Source organism: Nothoprocta perdicaria, unplaced genomic scaffold (genome assembly GCF_003342845.1).
Source record: "Nothoprocta perdicaria isolate Ctin4 unplaced genomic scaffold, notPer1 scaffold_59, whole genome shotgun sequence".
Classification (NCBI taxonomy): Eukaryota; Metazoa; Chordata; class Aves; order Tinamiformes; family Tinamidae; genus Nothoprocta; species Nothoprocta perdicaria.
In genome coordinates this window covers 1,170,293-1,196,175 of record NW_020455854.1, presented here as the reverse complement: position 1 = coordinate 1,196,175, position 25,883 = coordinate 1,170,293, and the positions used below count along the sequence as shown (strand labels likewise).

Sequence of the window (25,883 nt, the reverse complement as noted above, 5' to 3'; positions counted from 1 at the left end):
ATGATAAGTGCCAGCTTTGTACCACGGATTGAACGAACATTTTCTGTTGCTTCTTTTTGACAAGTATCACAAATATCTTAAATAAAAGTGTTCATTAAAAAAGTAACTGACTTCTTTGGAAAATCCTGAATCTTTATCTTTACTAAAATCCCCAAATATTTTGATTCAAATTGTGCTGCTGGTACCATATGGAAGACACAGTTTGACTAGCTTTTGGTCCCAACTTCCATCACGTGCTCAGCTCTCAGTCTGAGTCGAGGCTAGGAGTTGCCACAAAACACCACCTCTCTCTTGTACAAATTGAAAATTTCTTTAAAAATGCAACCTATTTTGACAAGTTTCATTCATCACCAGGGCACAAATGAGATGTTTTTGTACCATAAATTTCTCTACTTGCCTGCTTCTCGTTTTGAGGATAGAGGAGATGCTGCACCGTGTCCACAACCGACTGCTGCTGCCAGCAAACACTGGGGTAAAGAAAAAGGCAAGCAAGTATTATTTGTTATTTTTGCCATCTAAGCTGTCAGAGGCTGCAGCTGACCTAGCTTTGAGCAGGGTGATGTTCTGTACCAGCAGCTCTGGCCATGTACATGCATCTGTTACTGAACTTCTTTACACAGATAAATCCTAGGTTTTACAAAGCTTTGTATAAATGGATTTGGATTCTTAAAATATAAGCCTTCAAACAAACAGTAATGACCTGTTGCATAATCGGGTCTCTGGGGCAGTGGGAAATTTACCTACATCGAGAGATTTAAGCTCTGTACAAGGGCTGTTTTCTCAACACCGACGAGCTGTGTGTGCTCTCCCTGCAAAACAAACCCAGGGCGCTCTGAGCTGCCCTCAGCACCAGGATCCGCCTCACTCGTCCTTGTTTAGCTCTTACTGTTCTCAAGCTTGTAGAAGTCACACAGGAATTCACCACAAAAGCAGTCAAGAGAAATGAGAAGATGCAAATCTCCAAACTGCCTTTGCAACGAACTCTATGCACAGTCGGAGGCTTGAAAATGCTCCAGATACTTTTGAAACCACTCCCTGCTCCCGTAAGCAGGTATTGTGTTTGGCAACAGGCTTCCCTTCAGTGCTTTTCCACAGCTCCAGAATTTTACATCTTGTTGCGTCCGTTTTTTTGATTTCTACAYTTCTTTCCACTGTGCAAATTTGCACCAGAGAGAAGTTTCCTCTAGGGACAACATCACTCCCCACTGATGGCAATTAACACTTGGTAAGAACGTTTCATCAGACAGAGTAACATCCAGCAAAGTTCCTAATCACTTGACTTCTGTTCTAATTGCACTAAATTTCTCAAAAAACAGGAGGGTTATGAGGCCTGGCCTCTACTCAGATCTGCTTCAGAAACAGCCAGACTGTAGGTGCCCTTCAGTCAACGCCTGCTCGCTGTGCTCAGTGCGATGCCAACTCATCMAGACTGTGCACTACACAGCTAAATCCCAACAATCTCATGAGCATCTTCAAATAAAGCCATTAGTTGTGAAAAGCTCAATAACGACAGAGGAAGAGGTTCTGGTGTAATCACTATTAAATCAGTGTCACTTAGTACRGTAACTAAATCTAGTGTGTCATGCGAGAAGCCTAAAAAGCAGAGCGTGTCTTTCCATCAGTAGCTGCTTTGAATCTACTTATAAATTCTTCCCCCTACCACCCTGCAGCTAGGAAATCTGGCTTTAAAAACAAGTTATGACAGGGGAAATGCAAATGCTCAGCACTGAAGATCCAGGCAACTGGATGCTGACAAAACAAGAAAGGTGAGTCTCAAATCACTGTTCCTTGTCTGTGGATAGGACGGTGTCACTCGCATCTTTGGATTCTTCCCCTGGGCCCCTACTGCTCTCGCACTGTGTTTCAGCTTCCCCTGATGTTTGCTTCACTCTGCCCTGTGAGCTGGTCTTGGCACTATTCCAGATTATCCCGGATTCCCACTCTGGCTCCACTCTTTGCAGTCAATCAAGCTTGCAGGCTGCTTTTGTGCCCCTACCTGCATAMATTTTGTCCCCCGCTCTATTCTTCCTGCCCTTTGGAGCTGATATAATCCTGTCATACGTGTCCAGAGAAGGGACAGAGCAGGCAGTGCCACCCATGAACAGCAATCCCTGTACAGCTGGTCTGCGTTCAAGGCAGCTCCTCTGTGCAGCACGTTCTCCAGGGAGTGGATGGCTCTCCTTGAAGTGCCACTGACAGAGCTGGCTCTGAGAGGCTCAGATCTACCAGCAGCTAGAGTAGCAGTGCCCAAATGGTTCCTCTCAATATCCAAGCCCACCTCTGACACGCTGTCCAGGCCCCCATACAGATGGCAACGTTTCCCCTTGGGCACAAAGTAATATAGCTGAGAACCACCTYGCAGGGCCATAAACCAGTCCCTCGCACAGTGGTACTTCAGCAACACGGCTGCAATGCAGGCCAAAGCCTACAGCGTCACTGAAAGCCTGCGCCAGGACAACAGCAGCAAAACAAATACACCGCTATGAATAAATATATATATATATATATTTAGTGCTAGAATGGTCACATGGCTCCTGTTGATGAAGTCATAAAAGTAATTAACCTAACAAATTAACCTTACGTGTTTATTTGAAATGTTTATAAACTAGGCAATGAAGATGGCTTAGCATGAAGTACCCTGATAAGACATAAGTAAATTCAAGCTTTTTTTTTTTTTTTTGTCAAAGATATTTGCAAAGCTCTTTTTTGACACCATAAGRCAATAATTATAGTAATGGGGATTACCACATGGCAATGGTGATTACTGCACGATTACTGCTTAAATTTCTCTGGGAATCATTGCTTCTCCTCCTCCCCATCCTTGGGCACACTTGCTGCATCTCCCTTCCACAGGCACCACCAAACACAAAGACAAATGTTTTCTTTTATAAAGCTTTTTGTTTTTCTAATGGCTACACAATCACCTGTCATGGCTCTGGGGTAAGAGGCCGAATGGAACTCGCCCTTTAGGAATGCATCCCAAGAGCCATAATGTCTGCACTCATAACTCRGAGTTTGGAACGCAGCTTCCAAGTGCACGATTTTCAATGAACATGAGCAATATCTGAAAGTTGATATGAACTTTAAAACATTTTTGAAAATTTCCTTATGGTATCTTTTCCATATCCCTCTCCTCACTGTGGTCTTGTGACTGAGCACTATAAAATTCAAAGTACAGGMACTCCCTGATGTGACCAACTGATGTGCAGATTTGTTCATCTTGATGCTTGTGAACTCTAGCATCATTGAGTTCCTRCTCTTGTCACACGGATGGTTCCGTCTGGAAGTCCTCCGGATGGAACAGCCAAAGTCATGACAGCCTTATCAGTGTGGCTATAGGGCTGCTCCATGCTGGATGTGTCTGAAAAGAAGCCTTGGCTTCCTTTCCCAGAAGAAACCACGTGTGTGAATTGCACGTCGCCTTGCCAAATATCAGCCCCTCTACAAGGAAACTTTTCCTCATGGGACAAGTGGGTTAATTAGCCTGATAATCATTCTATTCCACTAATCAGTCCCCATAGAGGGGTTCTGTTTGTTTTATCAGGCTTATAAATTCTCTACCCAGCATTTCTGGTGGTTTATTTAAGAGGCTTTTTTTTTTTTTTTTTTTTTTGATTTTGCTCTCTGGTGTGTGTATTTTTTTCCACAGCAAACATAAAATCTGCTAAGATATTTCTCTTAGGAATTTTATTGATTTAGCAGGTCTATTCCCAATGTGAGCGCTTATTTCAGATTTCCCTGCATCTGTGAAGCCCTGCTGCCAAGTCTCACAGACACGCTGGGTTTGTGACCAACACCRTGAGCCAAGACTTTGGGTCCTGAGTAGGGGACACGCGACTTCCAAACTGAACAACGCTGAGGAGTTGATGCATTCTTATGAAGAATAAGTTGCCTTTGAGAGGTAGCCAGCCTCGTGAGAATCTGAAGTGGAGGTGAATTACAGAGAGGAAAGCTCGGCTGCCCTTGCTCAGATCACAAGCTCTCTGACAGGAGGTTGAGACAGGGGTGGGAAAGTGCTGCTAAAGTGATACTGTCCTCACCTGTCCAGCAGGGAGTCGAAGCAAATGACTGCGTTGTTTCGCTGTGCTGCTAACACCAGGCACAAACCATCCATTAAGAGGGAACACTGTAAGAGAGRGAAGAACAGAGCTGTGGTGTTGATATCCACTTGAGGCTGTAAGCCTCGCTGATGAGCTGCTGACAGCACAGATAAATGCTTGTGTGCTGTGTGAGGGGATGAAAGAGGTGGTGCAAGAGACTCCTTCGAACTAAAGGAGCATTTCTTCTGAACTGTTAGCTASCCTGCTCCTATAGCAAACTATTTATTATTCCTGTTCCCTCTCTCAGAGTGAAAATGAGCAGGTTATTTAGGTGTTATTCAGTCAGTACATCTGCTGGAAGCAGGAAGGCAGATAACAACTGTAAATGTTTCAGATACTGTAGCTGAAAGATTTCTTACTCCAAGGAGCCAACCTCTTTTTCCAGCAAGGAAATGCAAAAGCTGTAACATTCACCACCAGTTCAAAAGTACCAGACCCTTCTGGAAACAYGCCAGCCCTCCCAAAGGAATTAGTCTTTGTCAAGAGGACGAGTTTCCAGCCCCAGGTGAGCAGTGCCATGGCTCTGCTTGCAACATGCGGCTTCTCTTTGTCCTTCCTAGAGAGCCCTGCACATTCCTCTGTGCAGAGGGAGGTGATTCTCATGGGGAACCGAGAGAACAAACTAGTGCTTAGACTAATTGGATGCTAGACATAATTGCTGCTCTATACAGACACACTTCAAAGGAATGCTGTCACTTTAGAAAAGCACAGTCTGAAAAGATCTTACCTGCTTTTGTTATAAGTAACACCTAGAATCTTATAACCGGAGGACTGGAAACACAAATGGTTGTATTTTTTCAGAGGGACTGCTGTGTGCCTCTGACATTCCTTCACTGATAGCTACTGCCAGCATAAGCTGTTTCCCCTGCTGTTTACTCTGTGCTCTTGACAGCACCTTGCATATTATACCTTACTGCTTTGCTCTAGTCAGGCTCCTGAAATGGAGGGTTACTTCTCGACCAGGGGCAAAGAGAAAAACAGCTTGGGCCAGATGCTCTGCTCATGGGAAGCAGTGTGTATGCAGACCTCAGAAGCACATCTCAAGCTTAGTTTGGGCACTTGCTTAAATCCTATGGACTATGGCTTGAGTTGTCATCACTGACTAATGGAGAGGCAAAGCAAAGTCTCTGGCCAGAAGTCCAGGGCACAGTCCAAAAAGTGAAAGAGTTATGTGTCATTGTGGAAGAGGATTAATGGGGTATGATTACAGGAGGGGAAATAGAAATTGCATTTATTTGGAAGGACATGGCAGATTACAACAGCCTAATGTACATAATAGCAACAACTGTGCCCTGATAGGTGAATGGAATGAAAGGTTTAACAGGGAGGCATCATTCAAACCAGGGCTATGCTTGCACATAACGATGCCCAGGTTAGGTATCAAGGGGCGTGCAGAAGTGTAGGATCACAAGGTTGGGGCTAGTTAGCAAACTAGCACAAAATCATCTCGGTACAAATTACTTCAGAGCACTATTACAGCTCAGATACAGTGCTCTGCTAATGCTGCTGCCAAAGCTCAGAGCTGGTGTGGCTCCCTTAGCGCAGCACTGCACTGAGATGGCTCTTCCTCCTGGGGGAAAGCAGCAAAGCACCGCTCCAGTTGTGTCCTACCTTGGCCGCCACGCTGCACTTGGTCCTGCTGAGCGTCTCGGAGATGCAGTGGGCTTGCGGGGCGTCCAGGACCGTGAGCCGCACGCCGCTCACGGTGAAATCCCTGCCAATAAGCTGATCAAGTAGCTCGACATACGGCGGGTGCTCGGAACCCCGCAGGATTAGCCCGGGCAGTATAAGGCAAGTGGTTTGGCRGAGGGTATCGAGCTGGGGCAGGGCTGGTGCGAAAAGATCAAAAGACAACAGATGGGTTGGGGTTTTTTTTGTATCTACCCTTTCAACTGCCAGCCTTTTAAATAATTCTTCCCTGCCCCAGACAAATAAGTGGAAGATCAGAGATGTTCTGTCATTATTGCATTGCTGAGAATGTTCACAGATGTGAATGCTCATCCCAAATTGCTTTACGCCTACATATATGTATCTAGAAATCACAAGGCAGCTGTAGTGACCCCATTTCAAGAGTCAGACAAGGACAGCTGCTGCTTTGCTACAGGAGACGCTATTCCATTTAATTTCTTCCAAGCAAAGAAATCTGTTAATCCAGCTGCTTTTATAATCCAAAATGTAATTCTGATCAGCATTCATAAGATTTAATGTATTTCATATTTTCCCGATGATAAATCTATCTGTCTATTAGGCAGAAGCTTTGTGATAATTATTTGCTGAAGGGMGAGGTTTCTTTGTGTGCAAGAGCTACCTCTAGTGTTCAGGACGAGACCATGATGTGAACGATGTGTCTGGCTCGCTGGAGGCACTTACTATATTGTGCCTGACAGCTCCAAGATCACGTGGACTTGCTTTCCCAGGACAGCAAGTTGCTGAAAAACATTATCTTAGRCAGTAACACATCAGTGCTGCACTAGCTTCCTTTTCATTCTCCTTGGCCATCTCCAAAGCAAAAACATAAAAGGTTCTCATGAAGTAGGAAATTAGGGACATAGATCAYGAGATCTGCTCCCAAGCCTAGGCTGTACAAAGCCTGCAGATGATTGCSATCTCTCCACAGCTAGCTCTTTATTGTATTTTTCATTTGCAATCTCTTCTAAAATGAGGAAGAGTGCCAGTCACAGCAGACTGGTGCCACAGGCCTGGTCCTTTCCCATCGTGCTGCACTTGTTGGGGGAAACACCCCRCCTCAGCAAGGGCCACAGAGGAGAGGCTGCCCTGGGAACACCTGCCAGGCTGCTCTCCCTGCAGCCTTGTGCTCTGAACACAGCCTGAGCTCATGCACCAGACAGGAGACACAGTGATGGGATTACGTCTCTGCAGTTACCCAGGTGAGAAGGTCGTGCACAGCAACCTGGCCATCTCAGAACAGCTGCTGCTGCAGAGACAAAATTGCCAGGCTCTTGTCTCGGTGCTCATACAATAGCTTGCGAATGTCACTAATGCTGTGAGAGAGGCCTCACCCTTTGCCATGTGCAACAGTTAAGCCTTAAACTCTCCTGCGATCAGTCTCTGATATATTAGCGTGCAATGTAAGAAAATAAGCTTGCCTGAGGAGATCTAGCCTTACCCATGATTTTTGTGAGGATCACTGCGTATAAGTAGGGCATAGCCCAAAGCTAGTACCAGACAATGTAAATAACCCATCAGTAACTGATTATCTTGGGAAAAATCCTGCAGATGCCCACTGTTCTGCTTGCCAGTCATTTCAGAACCCAAACTACAGACATGAGAAMGACCCAGTTCCAAACATGTCTGTTCCTTAGCGAACAGTGCATGGAGAGATTACCTGGCCCTGCTTGGTTATAAAGGCTTGGGATCAGCCGACAACATCCCAGCAYGGAAGAACCCATGTTTGAGTTGCACCTCCTCATGTAAAAGGGGTTGCACCAAAGCCTCTGTCGTATACATGTCTAGCCAGTAAAAATCAACAAGCAAGCCCCAGAGAAGCTGCAGGTACCTGAGGGAAGGGAATGGCTTCAGAACCACAGGAATCACAACTTCGGATCAAATTCAGGCTAGAACTAACTGGAAGTCATTCTGAGCTGGCAGCTGTTCAGCAACTAGTGGGAACTGAATGAGATCTCAGTCAGGTTCCCAAGAGATAGATGCCCATGTTGCCAAGAAGCACTCCCTGCATAAATGTTATTTATCCATGCATGGAACAAAAGGTCTCACAACGCGTCCATCACAGTGGCGTCCTGGCCTCTTCTGTGGCAGGCTTTGAACGTCCATGGCAACTGTAGTGACCAAGCTGGTGTTGAAACATATCAGAAATATTCAGTAGAGATTTATCTGTATACCTTTTTTTTTTCCTCCTTTTTTTTTTTTCTCTTGTAGGAAATCTGAACAGCCCCGTATTYAAATCCCTGGAAACATGGGCAGTAGGAAGGAGGCCTAGCAGCCAAATGGTTAAATGGCTGCACTCCACTAGAGCTGTTCTCTCCAGCTCAGAATCGCCTTTGTCGCCTGAAAGGACATCAATACCAAATATCGCTGCCACCAGATGGTTTGTCTTGCTGTCCAATTAATCAATAACAACCTCAATCTATAATAAGAGTTACGCATTTCCCTTACCCAGATCACATGCTTGCTCAGAGCCCGATAAATTGAGTTGTCCCCTTGTTTTACGTTTTATGATCTTGCGCTGCTTGTTGATTTCCAGACCGACTATGGGGTCACGTTTCAGGTTGTGGATCTGCAGGAGGGAAGGGATGCAGAGAGAAGCAAATCATGCGAACACCATCACCTAATCAGGAAGGTAGCACTGCTGAAGTATTGATTCAGGCAAGCTGTGAAGCTTCTGTTGGTGTTGTGTACTCTTGTAATTGCCAGCCCAGAAAACACTTGTCTGCCTAGATTTACAAGAACATTTTGTGTGCACTCCCCTTTATCAGGGCTTAATTCAGTATGGCATTTTGTTATCCTTTTAAATATCCTACATCCTGACACCCTTTAAAGGTCTCTGTCCCTGTATCTTCGAGGCCAGAAACTCAAGGACTTGGAGTGTCTTTGACATCTTCATCCAGTGCCTCACTGGTGCAGAGTAGTTCCCAAACCGCCTCTATGAAATGAACTGTCAAATTGAAATCCAAAGCTACTCAAAGAGGAAAAACAGTTTCATTTTAGTCATCTGTAAATTATCTGGAATCAGAGACTGGCCACAAAGTCCAAAAAACATCCACAAAGTCCAAAACGCAGAAAGAGACAGAGGGGGTTGCACCAGTACCAGGCCACTGGCGTTGCCTACAATACAAAACCAGAGGCAAAATCCTGCATTTTTATGCTTCTAGCAGAGCAGGGAAAGCTGCAGGCACACAGCAGCTCTGTCAGCTTGGTCTGTACTTTATGCCATGGCATGTCTTACATGAGTCAGCTCCATCCTTTCCAGTGCTACGGACTGGTGCTCCCTTTTAGGACACGTCTACTGGCAGGGCTCGCGGGACATGAGCGTGGCAGTGGTTCCTGCTACGAGTGCAGTGATGGATGCAGGCTCAGAGACACTCGGTATCGAGGGGGTTACAGCATCAGCTGCCCCATGTCTCAGTTCCTGAACACTATATGAAAAAAGCTGATATAAAAACAACCCCCAGGGCAACTGTGTCAACAACTAGTAATGATGTTTGTCCATTCCTGTGACCAGCTGCTGGGGCAACATTGACTCAGTTTGGGAGCTTTGATTCTAAAACATCAGCTCTGAGCCCCCCTGAATCTGCAGCACCAGTTATTGAACAAACAAATCCGAAAAAGCTCCTGTTTCCACTGACATAATCTGTGTCAATACCAAGTTAGCATTGCCTGGGAGGAACATCTTCAGAAGAAAGTTAGTGAAACACAGCAAGAAAGTTATTTAAAGTATGAGAGGGCCCAAGTCATGGGACAGCAGCACCAAAGCCACTGCTCTGATGCTGCAGGACACTTTCCTACCTCCTCTTCTTCTAACGTCTGACAGTCGGCACAGCACAGACCCTCTGGGAAAAACAGCTTCATATCCCGGACGGCTATTTGATAGGATTTGGAGCCTGAGAGATAAATACAATGAGAAGATTCTCTCAGGCCATGAATTAAACATTCTCTAGACTCACACTCATCTTCCTGAGAGATTGATGATGTGCAACTTACTGAAGTAATTGCTTTAAAGGCCAGCTGTTCTGTACAGTAATAGCAAACATTTAAAACCATTATATTTAGCATATTTCCACTGTCTGCTTGGTATTTTGATTCTACCCCTATTATTGCTCAGTTTGTTCTTCATGTAAACCAGACTCCTTTTATTTCCTAACAATGTTGTCAAGTGAATCTTGTCAAGGAGCCCATGAAACTCTTGAGGACCAGCTCCTATCTATGTCCCCATGATTGCTCCCATCCTTTTGGATCACATTAAGCTCATCTTACTGAATGGGAAGCAACTACTAGTTAGTAAAAGAAATGTGCTTAGTAACAATAATGGGAGTCCCAAATATGCAGGTGGCTCCAATTTACTGCAGAGGAACAAAAATCAGAGTTAGTGAAGACACTGCTGTTAACAGTATATTATTCTGTTCATTTGTGGTTGTGAAAAGTAAGATGAGGCTGGAAGTGGCAAAGAGAAAGAATGTGAGGGCTGGGGAAAGAAAGATGCATCATACGAAGGGTTAAAAGTAAAAGCTCTTGGCTTGTTTAGCCCAAACTAAAGAAGTTAACAAGGAATCTGATTTCTGTCCATAGATGCATCAGGGGGGAAAAGATCTGAGAAGAAAAAGAACAAATTAAAATTAGAACACAGGGATTACCACAAGAATAAATGCATCCAAATTGGATATGAATACATTTAAATTTGAAAATGCAAGATTTCTAGTCATCAGAGTAGTGAAGTTCTGGAACAACCATCCAGATAGGGGGCTGAATATTTCTGAAAGGGAATATATGATGGGGTGCTTCTGAGAGCATGAACTGAACTCAGTGACTTGAAAGGTCCCCTCCAGGCTCTCCCTATAAAATGACAGTGTTATAAAGCTTTAGTCTAAATGTTTTCAGATTTATGGATGGAAAATGCTAGAAAAGGAAAAGTTATTCCTATATAACTGGAGTTCAGAGAGATTGCCAATGTGCTGGCATGGATCCATATCCCTAGGATACAAATGCACAAAAGGCAAATATCCTCTAAAATATTATGACTTCTGCAGGCTACACATTAAAATAAAATTCTGTCATTCTCCTTTTAGTACTATGAGCTGTATTTAAAAGCTCATAATGGTGGGTACTGTATAGACAGGCCTTAATACAGTAGCTTACAATCTTAAGAGTAAGTCACCAGTGYATAAGTCATTCTGTATCCTTTACATACCTTTATGTTAAATCTTCCATTGTGTAAATAGCAATGCCACTAAAAATGCTTGCAGCTCAGRAGAGTAACATTTTACATTTGTTTTGTTCAAGGTATAAGTTCATATAAGATGCACATAAAAGAGCTCTTTTGGTTCAAAAAAAAGTACTATATATTCATTTCGTAAGGCTCAGAACAGATGGGAGGAGTGCAGGTTTACCTCTGCAGCTGAATCTCAGACTAGTAAAACTACATTAATTACTCAGTTTGATTGAATCATTGGAATTTGGTTTATGTCTTACTTTAATTCCTCTGGTCACTTTGGGAGAAAAAAACCCAAAAATACAGCTTAATCTACTTCAGCAAAAAAATTAGAGCTTAATCTCCTTCAGCAAGATGATCTCTGCTATAGAACCTCCTCATGCGGGGCAAAACAAGGAAACTTGGTATTCCCTCCTAGAAGAGAAAGATGTTCTTCCACAGACCCCCAGATGATTTCACTAATCAAACTCTTCCTGCTTTGCTTGAGTGCAAATGTTCCTCCTTTACCAGAGGACAAACTTCTTGAGGTGTAAAGGATCCTGAGCACTGCTTTCTCTAAGGCCAGACTTCTCCTTGGTCTAGGCTGGTGCAGATTGTCTTGCCAGTTGGAATCCCTGAGCACTCTAGCTGCAGCTGCATCCCTTCCCTGGTGTGTTTAAAGACAGCTCTGGGAGGCAGGCGCGGAGCTGGCTCCGACAGGCTGACACCCAATCTGCTCTCGGGGGCAGGTGCACACACGAGGAGTTCCCAGCTAGCTCACACCATGTGCCAGCACATCCTGGAAGGAAGCAGCCATCTGAAAGGAATCCCTTAACAGATAGAGAGGGTTTCCCTAACACAGAGAACACTCTGTGACCTCTCTCAAAAGACATGTACACTCTGTCTCAAAAGACTAAGCTTCCCTTGTTAATATAAACTAGTCTGAGTTGCGCTAAGGGTGCTCCAGTTCTAGTGCGAGTAACCTAAGTTTTGGATTTAGGCGAGCCATTCTTAGCCTTAACTGGTAAGTCCTCAAAGCAATCTGGATACAAAACCCATTAACCTTTAAGAGCAAAAGAAGCAGAGCCTAGTAGTGGAATAGTATTTGTTGAGCAGTCCTGAGCAATTACGTTGTGGCAGTAGATCCTGCTCTTCAGTCACTCTCATGAATAAGGTCCTGTAAATAATCGTGGTGAATGAACTCTCTAGGTTTACTCTTGGTCCTAAATACTAGGATCACATTTGCCAGAAAGATTCTATATCAAGGAGCTGATTATATTGCCCTAGCTGTACATGGTGGATACTTCATTCCCTACAGACTTTCTCAAAAAGAACTTTTGATGGAGATGAAAAGGGCATGGGGGARGGAAAGGGGATGTGATTTGATAGCACAGAAGGGGAAAGAAAAAGATAAATAAACCATGGAATCTTGAAAGAAAAATTCTTCTGGAACCTGAAGGCATACTGTTGTTATCTGACCTGCTAGCTCACCTAAGTTTATAGAAACTATTGATTTTATCATTGTTATATTGTCATACGTAACTACACAATGAGCATCATACTAAAGAAAAGCAAATTATTTAAATGAGCAGTGTAATAATAATGCTTAGAAATTCTGACTTACATCCTTTGCACTCCTCTACAGCAATACTCCTGGTTCTATATCCCTTTCTCTTGCAAGACTTCCTATTTTCCCCCTCCTCCTTCTGCTCCCCCATACCCTCAGCCCCCTCAGGTCCCATCCCACCCACCCCACATACATCCTGGAACATCAGAGCTGCCTCCCACTTCCTCTGCCTGCTGCGGGCAGGCAGCAGCACAGCCCTGGCTGGCTCTGGGCACCGAGGGCAGCTGAATTTACCTGCTTTTCCCCAGTGGGACTTTGGGGTCATCTCCCTCCACCCAGTCACTGCTTTTCTGAGACCTTACAAGAGCTCAGTATCATGGAGTCTTTTACCCTTCTGTGAAACCTCCCTGCAATTGTCCAGTGGGTTATAAAATTATCAGGAAGAAACTCAGAAACAGAGAAGACAGGCAGGTGCTTGGGGACAATTACAAAGTGACCAAGCAGTCAAGTAAAGTCGGTTTGGTGGAAGACAGATCTGGGACTGTTCTGGGAAGAAGCTTTTGTATTTATCTTCTGGGAGAATATTTCATAGCTTGAGACGTATTCAGCTCAGGCACCAAGAAAACAATGAAGGCTTTCTAGGGAGTAATGGTCTCTATTGCCTGCCAAAGCTAGACCCGTATTGACAAGGTTGGAGGTAACAGAACATTATGTGTTTTTTTCCCGTTGGTATATCTGAGCCTTCAGATTTTTCTTCTGCAAAAACCTACCATAAAATCCATTTTGGACAGCACTGATGCCATACTGAGCCCTCCAGAGGAATGGGTCCAGTGCCTGGGCTATCTTAGGATCCTCTGGCCCCAGTAAATCTAGCAGCTTCTTCACAGCATTTGGTCTCTGAAGACACAGCACAAGGGCAGAGCCTGAGGTTAGATAGGTACAATGAGCTTCTAGCACAGCAGGATCCTGAAAAGAAATAAATGAAAAGGGAACAGATTATAATAATCAGTGTTGGGGAGTGCTGGGCACATCCCAGCCACTCTTTGGCCTGATCCATCTCTTTGAAGCAAATACATCCATGATTATTCCTTGTTTTCTCTCCTCTCATTATAACTGCTAATGGGCTCTGCAGGCACAGCTTCCACAACACATGCTCTGGCCAGTTTTCCTGTGTGTGACATTCACCAGGTAATAAAAGGCCCAGTTCCCATCTGATTCACAGACAGCTAAAGAAAGTTGAGGGTTTAACTTGTACCCTCACCTTGTGATTTTAGTTCTCAGGGTCATTGATCAGTCAGTAGTGGCTGTTACACACACACGTATATAATTTCAGCAATACTTTTCCTAAAATCCTCTGGTAAGAAAGGCAACAACCCCTTCCCCCCCCCCCCCCCCCCCCCCCCCCCCCCCCAAAAGACAGAAAAGCCTTGTGCTGTGACACTTTCTGCATGCCTACATATGGTAGGCACTGGAGGTGGAGTTCATTTGCAGTTGATAAGAACACAAATAAATTACTACTCTGTAGTTAGCCATTATTCTCATCTTCTCACCTGGAGAAGATGTTCTGTTTAAAGATCAAGGTACTTTCTGCTCAGGAAAAGCACAGTGAGACAGGAATACTGCAACACATAACAAGCTCTGATTGTGTCAAGCAGCAAGTTTAATTCTTTTCTTAGAGCACTTCTAAATTGTTCATGAAGTTTTGTCAGTGATTAAAGACCTTAGAAATGAATGAAAAGAATTAGATACGTGTTGCTCACATGGAGGAACAGTGATGCCAAGGAGGGGGATTCCTTTCTGGAAAAGATCTGCACAGAAAGGCCAGGGCAGCCAGCACAGCTGCCTCTTCCTGCCTCCTGCAGGTTAAAAGGTGGTAGGAACAGCCCAGTTCTGCCTCCCTTTGCTCCGTGGACAAAGGTTCAGCCAGGCCTGTGCGGCAGAGAAGCTCCAGTCCAGCACTGTGTTGGAGTTTACAGCCCACAGCATATTCAGCTTGTTGGCTCTACCTGCCTTGGTGGGACCACACATGGGCAGTGGGCTGGAATTCAGCGAGCAGCTCTGCTTATGCACATGGACAGGAGGGTCTGGCAGGGCTCAGGATCCAGAGGAACCAGAATAAAAGGCAGCAAAAGGGTCCTCTGCAGTTAGAATCACAGCACAGACTGGAAGGTACAACCTCTACAAACAGTTCTTCCTCAGGAGCCACCCCTTCTCCAAGTACAAAGGCCACCAGGTCGCAGTGAGTGCTGAGAAGGCAATGTCAGCTCCATTTAGTCAACTATTATTTTTATAATTATCCTAAATCTTCAAATAAAAAGAATTTTTGGAGCTCCTGTGATTGGGTAGCCTCAGCAAATAGTAGAGCAATCTTATTTATTATATATCACAGGCTAAGGCCTCTTAGAAACTGAATGTTAATATTTAAAATGGAAAAACAATCACATTTCTACAGTCATTTTGCCACGGATATTTGTCAACATGCATGTAAATAGTACCTTCCAAAGAAGATGCCAGATAGTCTGGCGATCAGTGAATATAACCAAAACCTGCTATTAGCACATACATAAAAGCAACTAAAAAGGGCRTATTGAAGAACACATAGGAGCTTCCTAGAGATTTCAGTGAATTTTGAATCAGGTTCAAGCTCAGAAGGAGGTAGAAATCACTGGACAAACTTTCTAGAAGGTTTTGACACACTAATTCCATCTTCTCCTGCTATATTTCAGCAGTTTTTCCTCTTTAAGAGACCCGTTTTAAAAACAGCGTTTTATCCAATTGTCCTTTATACTGAGAACTAGGTCTACAATGAACACTGCTCTAATTTCAATGCTTTTATCAMGTTCAGCTGTGAAAAAGGTTCTGTCCCCCCATAAGCTGCCATTGTAAAATTTACAACCCTATTTTCAAAATAACCCAAAGCACGCTGAGGCTTTTTGAAAATCTGCCTACTTCTTTGGGGAGCTGAGCCCTTTTCAGTCATCATCACTAAAAGACTTTCAGATGCAGGCTACAGACGAGGAGGAGCTCCTGTTCAGCAGAAAGAATTTCCTACTGTCCTTTTCTGCTTGCCAAARTCAGTCTGTTTTCTCACTTTCAAAACCTGCTTTTATTCCACAAACACAAAACCAATACTTGGTAATTTTTAAACTCATTAGTCACCAGTTCTTCAAAGAAACCACATCAAGGCTCAACAGCTGCTCTACTGTGCTAGAAAATCCAAAAAAAAAAGGTAAAAAACTCATGAAACAGTCTCTCTCCAAATTTACCCTGCAAATATATTTATACATATGTTTGCATATATACACACGTTTACCCTGAATATATGCATGTGTTTGTATGCCTGTTTATGTGTCTGTGTGTATATATATAKAKAGAGAGAGATGCACATTACTTCTTGAGGCAGACAGTGGTTTTGGTTTTCTTATTTATTTACTTTTTGTTTGTTTCAGATGATTAACTAAAGATTCAAGAAAAAAATCTAACTCCTAAGATAATCACCTTTCAGTTTCCTGACAGTATCTTTATACTACATTTCCTGTCACCATAGAATCTTTCATGTTGGGCTAAAATGAATTTCTGATGTTATAAAAGAACAGCAACATAAACCTATTTTTAGCTAAAAAAGCCGTAATATCCCACGCTTTAAAAATCCTCTTTATTCTCTATTAGAGAATGGAAATGACAGCAACCCAATTTTCTCTTTATGCAGGTCATTTTTAAGGATTTGTGAACACATGCTTCTGGGAGAGAGATTCAGCTCTATAAATAATATAATTTCAAGACATATCAGGGCTCAAGAGGCTATATATGGTCTGGTGGTGCTAAAAGTGTTTCCCAGCTTCCAGGCTTAAAAGCATGGAAGGAAAACCTGGCACATGTGCAGGAAGTGCAGTACCCTCATTGAAGACTGCTGGGAGTGATCCTGGGCAAGGAATAAGGGACACTTGCTTCCCAATTAAGAACCAGTATTGTAAATTAGTCACTCTGATTCCAGTGGGGGTGTTCCTATCTTCCCTACCTTCAGAACTCTTCTTTTAGAGTTTCTTTATACTAGGCAATAAGAGAAACTGTTGTCATGTCAGCTTTCTTTGTGTCTGACAGCAGGGCAGATCTGATTCTATATAGCTCACCTCTGACAACAGGCAGAAATCCTGGATAAGATTTTTTTTCCAGAAAGAGATTATTTAATATCTATCACACCTCTCCATGCTAAACCCACATATAGTCGTAGATTTACCTTTTTTTTTTTTTTTTTTTTTTTTTTTGACAAACCTGCTTCATTTCAGGGGAAAGGAGTCCCAAGGCAACGTCTGGTTCCAGGTTTGTGTGTTTCATTCCCACCACAGTGAATTTTTCTAGGTCTAGTTGTCGGAGGATCTTAGCAAGGCCGCGGGCCCAGGCACCAGGTTTGATGAGCAACACTGTGCAAAGAACCTGGGCTCCTGTAACAAAGCACATAACAGCAATATTAGCTTATTGAGATGGACATCTACAGGGCTGGACCACCTAGCAGCTGACATGTGGTTTATAGGAACTTGAGTGAATCAAACAGCTCCATAAAAAAAGATGTGGATACACAGCTTTTCAGTTAAAGATGTCCTTTCAGTTAAAAAAACATATACCCAGAATAGTCAGGGCTTGTAGATTTGTTTTGCAGGAAATCTGCTCTGAGAGTCCAAAAGGTTTATCCAGCAAGTCTGTAGAGTTAGACTAAGTCTCTTGTATTACATATAAATGTTTTAAACAGGATAAAAATTTCCCTTTTCCCTTTTTCATATGAACTGTACTGATTATATGAGGTAATCCTTAAAGCGGAAATCAAATTTTTATTCCTCCTAACTTCTTGAAGTTTTGCATCTGCTCAGATATGTTTTAGAGAAGATTAACAAACAAGTACAACAGACCCCAAGTAATGTTACAAAACTAATTATGGACTGAATTCTGTTTATTAAACCTAAAAACTCAGCAGAAAAACTTGTTTTTGACAAAGCTCTCCCAGCAGGGTTGCCAGCCAGGCTCCGTGTGCTATCAGAAACAGAGAACAAAATGGACCAAAATAGTTTTGCTGTCTAATGATATAAAATGTATTTAAGGGCAGAAAACCCCAACATTTTTGTATKTAAAGGACAACCTTTTCAAATTATTAGTTTCAGTAATGTAAAGCACTGTAGTGCTGAGAATATAGTTAGGATTTTATCCTAATAACATCCTTTGAAGATTTATTGTAATAGTAGCATTGGAACCAGTCAGCTAGGACCCATTTACTGCTGTTGCCCTAGTATGCCAGTTAGCATGAGGCATGAGGTAACAATACTGCAGGCTGCTAAAATTGATCCATGATTATCTGTTTGTGTACATAAAATGTCATTTTATGTTTCCTGTACACCGCATTACTAATTATACAGATGTCAATGCACTGAAGCATCAACAATGCTGCATAGAGTTCGATGCATACTGTTATTTTCAATTGGCAAGAGGCATGTTGCTGATTCATGACAAAGAAATCTGGGATTAAATATAAAAAGCAAGAGTTCTGCCCCTCGTTTGATATCAGAACTTAACCCTTATCCTGCTGGGAGCCCTCCTATTAAAGATCTGCTCCTCACATCATTCTTGAACTGAAAGGTTTAAATGCCATAGCAACAGCCTGTAAGTGCAGCAGCAAGCCTCTTGGATCCACTCAGCTGCTAGCACACAGAATGCAATCTAAATTGTATACTGTTACATAAGTGTTCATTGTCCTCAAGATGTTTTACTCACCATCTGCTATGGTTCTGAGCAAATATTCTCATTCTTGTACTACATGAATCACCACTATACATGCTGCATATTTATGTATTTTATAGACACTTCAGGGGGGATTTATCTTATCTCACTTTACCATCTCCTTGGTTTGGTTAAAGGCAAGAGWCTAACACAGGTAGGGCCCTTTGCCCTGCAAGAGTTGGATTTCTCTCCCAGTGACTATAAGAAACTACAGTCGGATAAAATATCTCTAACCATCAACACAAAACAGTCTCTACTGATCGTGAATTGACGGCTCTCAAAAATGCTTCATTTCCACCTCCAGTTCTGGCTGTTTTGTGGCCTTTCCAGATCTGGTTATGTTTTATGGTCTTTGTTATGTTTTTCTGCTCCATAGTACTTTTAAATCCATTCCTCAAAGCTGAAGTTTTTCTCAAAAGAAAGTACTGACATAAGCTTTTTTAATATCTCAAGTTTTAGATATGTATGTATTTAAAGTGTAATGAAGAAAAGTACTAGATTTCCTGATACACTTAGGAAAGACAATGTATATCACTGCCTTTTCAGGCCTAAGGAAATACTTGGTATTCTAAATTTGCCTTTTGTTTTTTCTGACTCTTCTAGATGAAAATTTCTGGCCAAGCCCACTTTTTTTTTTTTTTTTTCCCCAATTCGCCCTTTTCTCACCTGTTTGCAAATAGGTGAAGAGTGATTCCACATGACATCTCCAGGTCTCACCCACTAAATAAGAAAAGCAGATATATTTGGTAAAAGATATGCATGTTCTGGAACTGCAATTTGCGTATACCACCACCAGCTCTACATAATGCAACCAGTATATCTATGACATACTCTTATTTTAAAACACCCCACAGAGACATATRTGGCTTGATTTTGGAGATGGTGGGAATTCCGATGTACTGTGAGATCCTGGGAGATATGCTGGTTACAACATCTCCAGTCTCCCAATAGCATATACCAAAAGGACAASAAGTGCTCAAGTATGTTGGTCTGACACACTTGGGAAATGTGCTCTGGTTTCTTTCATTTGTCTGTCGGGCAGTAGTGCCCAAAACATTTCACCTCTCTAGCTCTCAGATACCTACTCTGTAAGAAATGATGCAACTTAACTTCAAGGTGTACAACTGAAAAATGCTACAAATGGGCTGGGCTTATTATTTTCATCTGTATTTCAAATCAGCTCTAGATAAGTTGTCCAGACAAGTGGGAAAGACTGTGTAGAAGAAAGATGAGCTACTATCTAGATGACCCTGGTAAAATTAGCTTCCCCCAATATCAACTATACTCCTCTGGTCTTTTCTCCATAACTGTAATTACATTGTCTAACCAAAAATTACTAATTTCATGTTGATGACTGTGACAAAGGATGTACAGCTGTTTGCTTTTTTTTACATCTGTTTTATGAATATAAAGCTGTTTTTACTCAAGAGGCACATACTTCTGATCCTATCTTCAGCCTTAGACCTCTTGCCAGGTGGTGGCAGTACTTCATGGCAGGGCGGTGTTCTGCATCTATAAAATGAGAGAGATGTTTTTATGGATTCACAGTCAGAGGACATTCACTGTTTGGGGGAGGAGGCAGGGAAAGGTAATTATATTTAATTGGGAGAGTAGGGATGCTGGGCTTTGAACAGTTGAAAAACACGTAAGAGCTATTCTCAAGAACATCCCCTCCTCTTTTTCCTCACAAGAGCAGCAAAAGCAGAAGGGAAAAATGCAATAGTCTTATAAAAAGCAGAGCGCAGCGTGCTGGAGTCGTAGGTAAGGTATTGTCTATGTTTCTGTGTTCTTGACAATGGCTTAGATGGGAAAGGGAAGATTTTCCTTAGATGGGAAAATCACAACTACAGCCTCCCTCAGCTAGCTCATCTTACAGCTCGACTTTTTTTTTTTTTTTATCCTGGTGTTTGGTCTCAAGTTAACTTCAATTAAGGGCAGCACTGCATGAATGCTTAGACTTTATTGCACTAACTGGAGCTGTTTGATACCTTCTCTCTTTTGGAGGCCTCCTCTCCTTGCTCTCCAATCTTACATAAAACACTCCCATATTTCACTGTCAGATCTACCTTTTATGAGAACAGAATAGATATCTTGGACTAGCCACCATCACATTCTCGTCTTTGTATTCAACAAAGCCMCTTTGCTATTCTGCACTACAAATGCTGCTGGTTTGACACAGCATATAAGTTTGTGTTGACAACAAAGAGCCTTCCCTCACCATGAAGAGATAGGGGAACAGCTATAAATTACAAAGTGTGAATGTGCTTATGAAACTGCTGCTTCCCTCTCAGCTGACACATGGAATTATCACAACCTTGATTTATCTCTGTGTCCAAATAATCAAAAATTGTCAGGCTCAGAACTGTTTATCTTCTAGTGTGAGGAGTTAGGCTTCCCAAAGAACTTAAGCAATATGCCAATATGCTTCCCATTAGAAGAAAACAGTGGGAGCTCATACTCTGCTGCTCCAAAACATGCAGTGTGAGCACCACCACTGTGTGCACAGTGACTTAGTTTAAGGAGGTGTGACTTGCTACTAGAGAAAAACAGCAGTTTTACTATGCAGAAAGATCAATTGTAGCAGGTATCACTGGGGTCTCAGAAGCTATTAACAACAAAGGTCTGTGTTCGTCACAAACTGTTCATTCTTCTCCGGGATAAAAAAAATCTGCTTTCTTCTGCGAGAGCAAGAGGAGTTACAGTTTCTCAACACTACTCCTGGCCCTCAGAGGGAAAGCTGGAGAGAGCAAGAGGAAGCAATTTTGTATRCATATGAGAAACCAGGAGGTCAGACTAAACTTTACGCTGTTCAAGCATGCTGGAACATCTAAATGTTTTTATGGATGCTTCATTAATACCTGACCTGCAGAAAAGCAACCAAGTCTCTTATTAGGGCTACCTTTCTCAGCTCAGAGGTAGGTGGCTAATAAAGGTTCTGACCTTAGCAGATGGCTGCTTTAGGCCTTTTCCGTGGTCAGTGCAGAGAGACTGGCTACAGTCACGAACAGCACAGACTTTAGGTAAGCTGGCAGATCATTTAGGTGGGATAGATYCTGGCCTCTGTCTCCCAGTCTCTTATATAAACAAAAGGAACCCAGTAGTATTTAGCGGTCCAGCCAAGAGCTTTAATGCCTATTTAGTATTTATGGAATACCTTGACATCTTCAGAGGAAGGGAGCCAGGACATTCATAGCCATATTCAATTAAGTGTCCAAACTATAGGTAACCTTAACAAATTCCTGCTGACTTAACAAACCTGATCACTCAGCCAAGTGCAGAATTAACCCCAAATTATTGTCAATGCGTTTTCATGTGCCTTAGTAGAACCCACGACAACAGATTCTTTTGTCCAAGTTGAATAAATTCCCAAACTCCCTCTCAGTAAGAGCATTACAAACAGTAAAATCAAGGCTTACCAGTTACAAAATCTCTCTCTGTGAAGAAAAGGACAGCTTGTCTGAATGTCATCTCTGGGGTCAAGGCCATTACTCTCTGTAGAACACWGTTACTTTTGCCCAGCTTCTCCCTGCACGGTGGTAACCTCTCCAACGTGTCTGCAAGAACTTTGATGGCATTGATTCGTCGTAAYGCACAGACAAGCACTGGGTTTGACATGAGTGTCTCAATGCTTCTTTGCCAGGAAACATCTCCCACCTCAAAAGGGGTTATTTCTCTAGCCTGACTTCGAGTGAGGTGGGGGAGCCACTTCAGACCTAGAAGCTCAAATCCTGAATCCGGTTCTTCTGCAAGTCAAGAGAAATCTGTTTATTATCATCTAACAGTAAATGTTTCATAGAATCCATGCTTTTCTTTTGGAGATCATTTTTCTAAATTTCCACTCTTTTTTACTAGGCAACCACTTCTGAAGTTGCTTTGACTCCACTCCCTCTCATATCCAGAAAAGAGTGTAATGCAGATATAGAAACACAGTGGGAAACACCACACACCGCAACTGCTAARAAATTGCGCTGAAAACAAAGAATGGGCTATCTGGGAAATCAGCAGGGAGCCATACAAAATAAGTGGCATGATTTGATTAGAAAAAAAATGCCTAATGAAGAGGAGTTGAAAGGGAAACATTGAGAACACAATGATAACAACGTGCTTTGACAGAGAATAATCTATAATGACAGATCCCATATCACCTCTCATAATAGTCCACTTTAAGCTCTACGTATTACAGTAATCACCYACAATTTAATGCTGACTTGTCTGCAAAATAACTTAAACTTCATGTTTGCAATGTGGTCTTACTTCCAGTGTAGCAAGAGACTTAGGGATTCATTTAATGACTKCAAGTCACTGGAAGTTTCTGTCAGTTAAGATCTTCCTGGCCTGCTGTGATATGGATCTCACTGTACAGTAGTGGTTCAAGAGAGCAGGATAAAGCACAGTGTAAGCCAAGGYGCCACACTTTTGCCCTTTGTTAGTACATCATCTCGTTTATTACACTTTGGCACAATCTGTATCATGAAATTGTCTACACCATCATCCTTCTTAGCACTTGACAACATGCTTCACGTATGCATTTGAAGTCATTYAATGTAGGTGGCTACTGTCATTATTCCTTGTGTTCACATGAAGTGATGCACAAGGAGGTGAGGTGTCTTGCTTCTGATCACACAGGACACTAGTGGCCAGGGGAGCAGAATTTATGCCTTATTTCCTGTCACTGTTCCCTGCTTTCACCACTGCATTACCTCCTGTATTTAGGAAGGGACAACACAGTCTGGATTACATGGAGATCTGTACCTTAGTATATCTTTGAACTGAGRATGCTGTCCACCTGAGTCAACATGCTGTTGCAATATGCAAGTGGCCTTGCCCATCACTACCCAGCCACAATAGATTCTTCACTGCTTTAGGCAGGCRAGCAAACCTGTCCTTCCTGAGGCACCTTTCACCACACATTTCTTCATGTTCTTGCTATAACAACACCTGGATAGACTAGATTTTCCTGACCCACCTCCGCAGCCCTCCCAGGAGCTGGGATCACCTGCATTGTGAGGTTGCTTATTGCCCTCAGGAAGAAGGATCTGCTGAAGGAGTTCTCCAGCACTCTTCATGGCGTCCATTCCGATCAGTGTCAGCATGACAACTTGCTCCATCTCAGGCTCAGAAGCATATGTTCGATTGCACAAAACATCCAGAGGAATGGTACAGCAGTCTGGCACTGCACTGGGATTGCCTCCTGCCCCAAGAGAGCAGGAAAACAAACTTAAGTTACCTCAGAAAAAAATGATTCTCTTTAGCATGAAGGAATGGACTCATTGAGTACTGGGCAACAAATCCAGTACCTCACTGTGGTATTGCTTCTCATGCTGCAGCTTCKCATGGCCAAGCAGCAAAATACGTGAACGAGGACATAACTATCATTCCCTTGAAGAAACAATTCTATTCTCCATATTTATCAATGTTTCAATCTTCAATCAAAAGATTAAATATTTAGAATCAGTGCTTGTTTATCAGGCACTCTTGGATTTAAAAGTCTGCAATTATAGCAATTAAGGATTCAGGATCCAAATCCCTAAAAGCCCCATGAAAATTCTCCTGTGTGCATAATGGATCATCCCTAAACACTATATGCATTTTTTTTTCCCCTGCAGCAGAATGGAAAGGATTTGATTTCAAATTTTGATTGGATTCTCATCCTCATCTTTTGAGCCCACTCTGCTACCCTGTGTAATACAACATTATTCAAATGTAATCCACATATGGAAATGTCCATTCTTTTCTTTACATAGCATACATGGCCAAGAAGGATGTGAATCCTTACTAATGAATCATGGCCCTTAACTGGACTTTCCTTTTTGCCATGTGAAACAAATGTATTCAACCCTAACTTTGACATCCTTATTCATATTGTCAGGCAGAGCAGATAGATTTATACCAATATGATTTAGGGTATCAGCTGCAGATCAATAACTAATGACTGCCTTCACATTAAATATTTCCTTTTACTCTTTCGTTTAATCTTTAGATTGCACTGCACACGATCCCTAGCTTCATCAAAAGTGTGTGTGATTTCATACTGCTACACTAAATAGCTTAAGCAAATGCATAGTTGAATGTTTATTTTTTTATTCTTACCTCTTACTATTTAAGTACTTAGTACTCTTAACATTTCATAATAGTAGAGAATGCTGAGTGACACACATTAGATTATTTTTTACTTATAGCCTATGCATATTTGCAATTGGTCAGCAATTTAAAATTCCAATATGAAAGCTGCAGAACATGTAAGAAAATATTACCTGTAGTTACTGAAATAAACTAGTTAGTTCTGATTCCATGGCCTCCCAGTGTTCAGAAGTGGTAGGTCTAAGACTCTCATACTCGTCTGAGTCAGATTTATAAACAGAAAACAAGTTTACTTGTTTTTTCAAGTGTTATCGATTTCTCRGGTTTAAATGAACTAGTTACTGAAGTGAATTCAGCTCTAAAAACCGAAATTAAGAACATCTGAGTAACATGAAATGAACAAGTGCCTTTTCTGCACCTACAGCTGCCAACATTTATCCCTTTAGCAAATTCCAGTTTTACATGCTTAACCAGCAACTTTCCCCATTTTAATATTGACTTCCCTTTGAAACTACTSCAGTAAATACATATTGATTGAGTATTATTCTTTTAATTATGGTAGGCTTAAGGCTTAATTGGTTGTTGTCAGGTCGCATTTGATTTTAAATAGATTTTTCAGTATTTTTTAATTTACATTACAAAACATATTTCCATATTGCTTTTCCATTGATCTTTTGTTCACCACCCAGCTGTAGAACACATCTCATGCGAGTCATTATTCGGTATGACTAAAGGACATCAGAATGCTAAATGAGTTAGTGCAGAAAACAAGCATATTCCTAATGTTCTTATTCTGGGAAATTCCCCAGTAAAGTTGTCAGACTTTATAGAAGGCTGATCAATGCATTTGCCATAGCTTTGACCTACCCAGTGTCTGTAGCAAGGTCTCAGTGTAAGGAGCCACATGGAAAAACGTGGAAGACTCCAGCCCAGTGGCCCATGAGCTGCTCTGCCCATCTCCAAGAAGGTCGTGTTTCACCAGCTCATTTGTCAGGGCTACGTATAGAACAAAAGAATGTGATGAATACAGAACTCTCAGATGGAGTGTGAAATAAAATATGCTTCTTATCAAATATTTTGAGTCATCTAGCCAGGGTAGCATTACAGAGGCTTTAATCTGGGTCATGCTGAGCTCACCTGTGATATGTGAGATGTGCTCCCACCATCCCTTCTCCCCCAGGACTACAAGTCATCCTCCTACAGCAGGTCAAGGGGCTTTTGAAAAGCTGAGGCTTGGCCATTGCTTTCTCTGGAGACACCTTTGCTTTACCACCAGCACTCAGCTGTCTTATAGCCTTCTAACCCTGCTGTGGAATGCAACTTTTCATAAAATAAAGATTAAATGAAAAGTTGTGCGTGCAGCTCTTGAATTCTAAGCATCCTGAGTAAACTGGAGTGCAAGGAAAAAAAAGTCACAAATCTTGAGCTCAATGTTGGAGTGCAGGCCCTCCAGATCAGCAGCAATGCCAGTGTCCCACATACTACA

At 42.3% G+C, this 25,883-nt stretch overlaps 1 protein-coding gene across 1 annotated transcript in view; it reads right to left on the bottom strand.

Moving 5' to 3' along the window:
• Nucleotides 1-16,848: 16,848 nt before the first annotated feature.
• Nucleotides 16,849-25,883, bottom strand: part of CUNH16orf71 (chromosome unknown C16orf71 homolog) — a 64,359-nt gene continuing 55,324 nt past the window's right edge. Inside the window, exons 20-25 of the mRNA XM_026049096.1 lie at nucleotides 25,265-25,393; nucleotides 23,313-23,507; nucleotides 21,733-22,059; nucleotides 19,755-19,828; nucleotides 18,983-19,036; nucleotides 16,849-16,992 (exon numbers count right to left, since the gene is read on the bottom strand). Coding sequence (XP_025904881.1) covers nucleotides 16,912-16,992; nucleotides 18,983-19,036; nucleotides 19,755-19,828; nucleotides 21,733-22,059; nucleotides 23,313-23,507; nucleotides 25,265-25,393 — 860 coding nt within the window. The 3' untranslated portion in view covers nucleotides 16,849-16,911. The remainder of the gene's footprint in view (nucleotides 16,993-18,982; nucleotides 19,037-19,754; nucleotides 19,829-21,732; nucleotides 22,060-23,312; nucleotides 23,508-25,264; nucleotides 25,394-25,883) is intronic.